This window comes from Saprolegnia parasitica (genome assembly GCF_000151545.1).
Source record: "Saprolegnia parasitica CBS 223.65 unplaced genomic scaffold supercont2.877, whole genome shotgun sequence".
Taxonomy (NCBI): domain Eukaryota; phylum Oomycota; class Saprolegniomycetes; order Saprolegniales; family Saprolegniaceae; genus Saprolegnia; species Saprolegnia parasitica.
In genome coordinates this window covers 852-2,986 of record NW_012157271.1, presented here as the reverse complement: position 1 = coordinate 2,986, position 2,135 = coordinate 852, and the positions used below count along the sequence as shown (strand labels likewise).

Genomic DNA, 2,135 nt, shown 5'->3' with positions numbered 1-2,135 from the left:
AGCATCTCGCCGGCCACATATGATGCACGATTACGGCGGTCGTGCTCGGCCCTCCACATGGATCAAGCGCTCACATGCTCGAGCGGCTACGTCCAGCTCGGGTCGGTGCGCCGGCTGTGGTACACGCTGTGTGTGTGCTGTAGCTGCATTGGTGTCGCGTATGTCTCGGCACGACAGAGAGCGACGACGCCATCGTCGCTCTTCCTCTCGTCGGCCGGAAAGTACATGCTTCGAACGCACAAGTACAACGGACTCGACTACATTGACAAGGCGTCTGGCCTCATGGCCGGCCTCGTCTCGCTCCAATGGCACGCCCACGGCTTCTACGTCTTTGATATCAAAAAGTGGCGCTTCCTGTACGTCGCGTCGCCCGAAGCCCCGGGTCGATTCGCCCACGCGATCCCGCTGCGGCATTGATACATGGAGTGTAAAACGCTAGGCAGAAAACTGGTGCTGCTGACAGAAGTCAACGAACGCCAAGTAAAGTCAACGAAAGCGAGCAACTGCCGACCGTACACTCCAACGACACGGATAGATGAATATCACCTACAAGAACGAGGTGCACTCCTAGCCTGTTGCTGCACTGGTCGTCGGTGTCGACAGAAATAGCTACAGACTTACGATGGGACTGCAATCCTTCCAATTTGTACACTATCGACGTCCTCAGTCATTCGTATCTGGATTTACTTCTGCTTGGAGGTCTCGGTGACAAGCGTCAGTTGCGTCGACTTCAACACGAAAGAAATTCCGGATCGACGAGTTACCGTACATGCACTAGTACCAGATTTATATGGCGGTGGCGTGTCACCTCCAGTCGGCGAGGACTTCCAGTCGGCGAGAATATCCAGTCTGTTGACCAGTTCTCAATCGAAAGAAGATTGCTCTGATTGTCAAACCAAGGACGCACCACGAACTTTTTGGATGTACATTCTACGCAAGGGAATGTATGCCCCTACTGCACCGCCACATACTAGCAGTGCGAAGCGAGCAGAAAAGCCATAAGTAAATCAACTCATCGGAGCATCCGATTGGCTCATTTCCCACCAATCACGTTGCTCAGCCATGCGATCAGCGAAATCATTTCAGGGTTGTCGAGATGGCGCCGACCTCGCTGTGGCACAACTCGGTCGTGCGTCTTCTCCTGCTCGGGACGCTGGACGACGGAAGCTCGCTTCATGGACTACGAGGCCAGACCGACATTCTCAAGGCCATCGTCGACCATCTCCATGCGATCTGGCGGGCGCAACTCAAGGCGGACCAGCCCGGCTACGTCCTTCTCGGCAACGTCTTTTTGCCCTTTGACACGCCGCGCGAGACGCCAATCCCGCACACTCCCCGATTTGTTGACTTTCCACCGCCAATGACGCATCTCGTTGACGGCATCGAGCAACCAAGACCATTCCTCGTCAACATGATGCCCTTCATCATTGGTCATGCCGAGTCGACGCTGCCGCCCGAGTGTCAGCGCTATGTCCCGCTCCTCAACCGGTGTCGCTACCACGACGAGAATGGCAAGGTGGGGTACCTTACAATCCACGAAGACATTGTCGAGGCCGACACCTCTCAACGTCGTCCCGGGCTCCACGTCGAAGCGCCGTCCGCTGCCAAGCTCCAGCGTTACCTGGGCGCTGGCGAAGCGCACCACAAGTGGGCAGAGATTCGCTGGGGACAAGGCTGGACCATCTACCACGAGCTCCAAGGTGGTATTTACATGGCGTCGACGGTTGCGAATTCCTGCGGGGTACACAGTCTGCGTCTTGTCGCTACAATGACTGATTGAAATGCGTTAAACTAGGTCTGGAACACGGTCGTCGCAGATGAAAACGACATCGTCGGTGCCCACGGTGACGTGGATGTGCTCCACGGTGTCTTGGACCGTGAGCGCGATGGCTACTACGAGCCGCAAGCCAATGAGCTCTACTGGATCACAGATCGGACGCCGCACGAGTCCCTTCCGGTGGCAGAAACGCAGTTTCGACAGTACTTCCGCTTCGTTACGACCAACGTCTCGCACTGGTTTGCAGAGCATTCGACGCCCAACCCACTGGGCATTCAGCCGACGGCCACGATCGTCTACGGCAACAAGTTTACGGGTACCTTGACGACCGAGAATTCAGCGGTGTAGAGGCCCTAGT

General features: G+C 56.3%; 1 protein-coding gene across 1 annotated transcript; it reads left to right on the top strand.

Moving 5' to 3' along the window:
* Positions 1–57: 57 nt before the first annotated feature.
* SPRG_17955 (hypothetical protein) lies at positions 58–417 on the top strand (the record flags this gene model as incomplete). Its single annotated transcript, XM_012357372.1, has 1 exon — positions 58–417. One exon carries the CDS (start codon positions 58–60, stop codon positions 415–417), a length of 360 nt encoding a protein of 119 aa, XP_012212762.1.
* Positions 418–2,135: the final 1,718 nt, after the last annotated feature.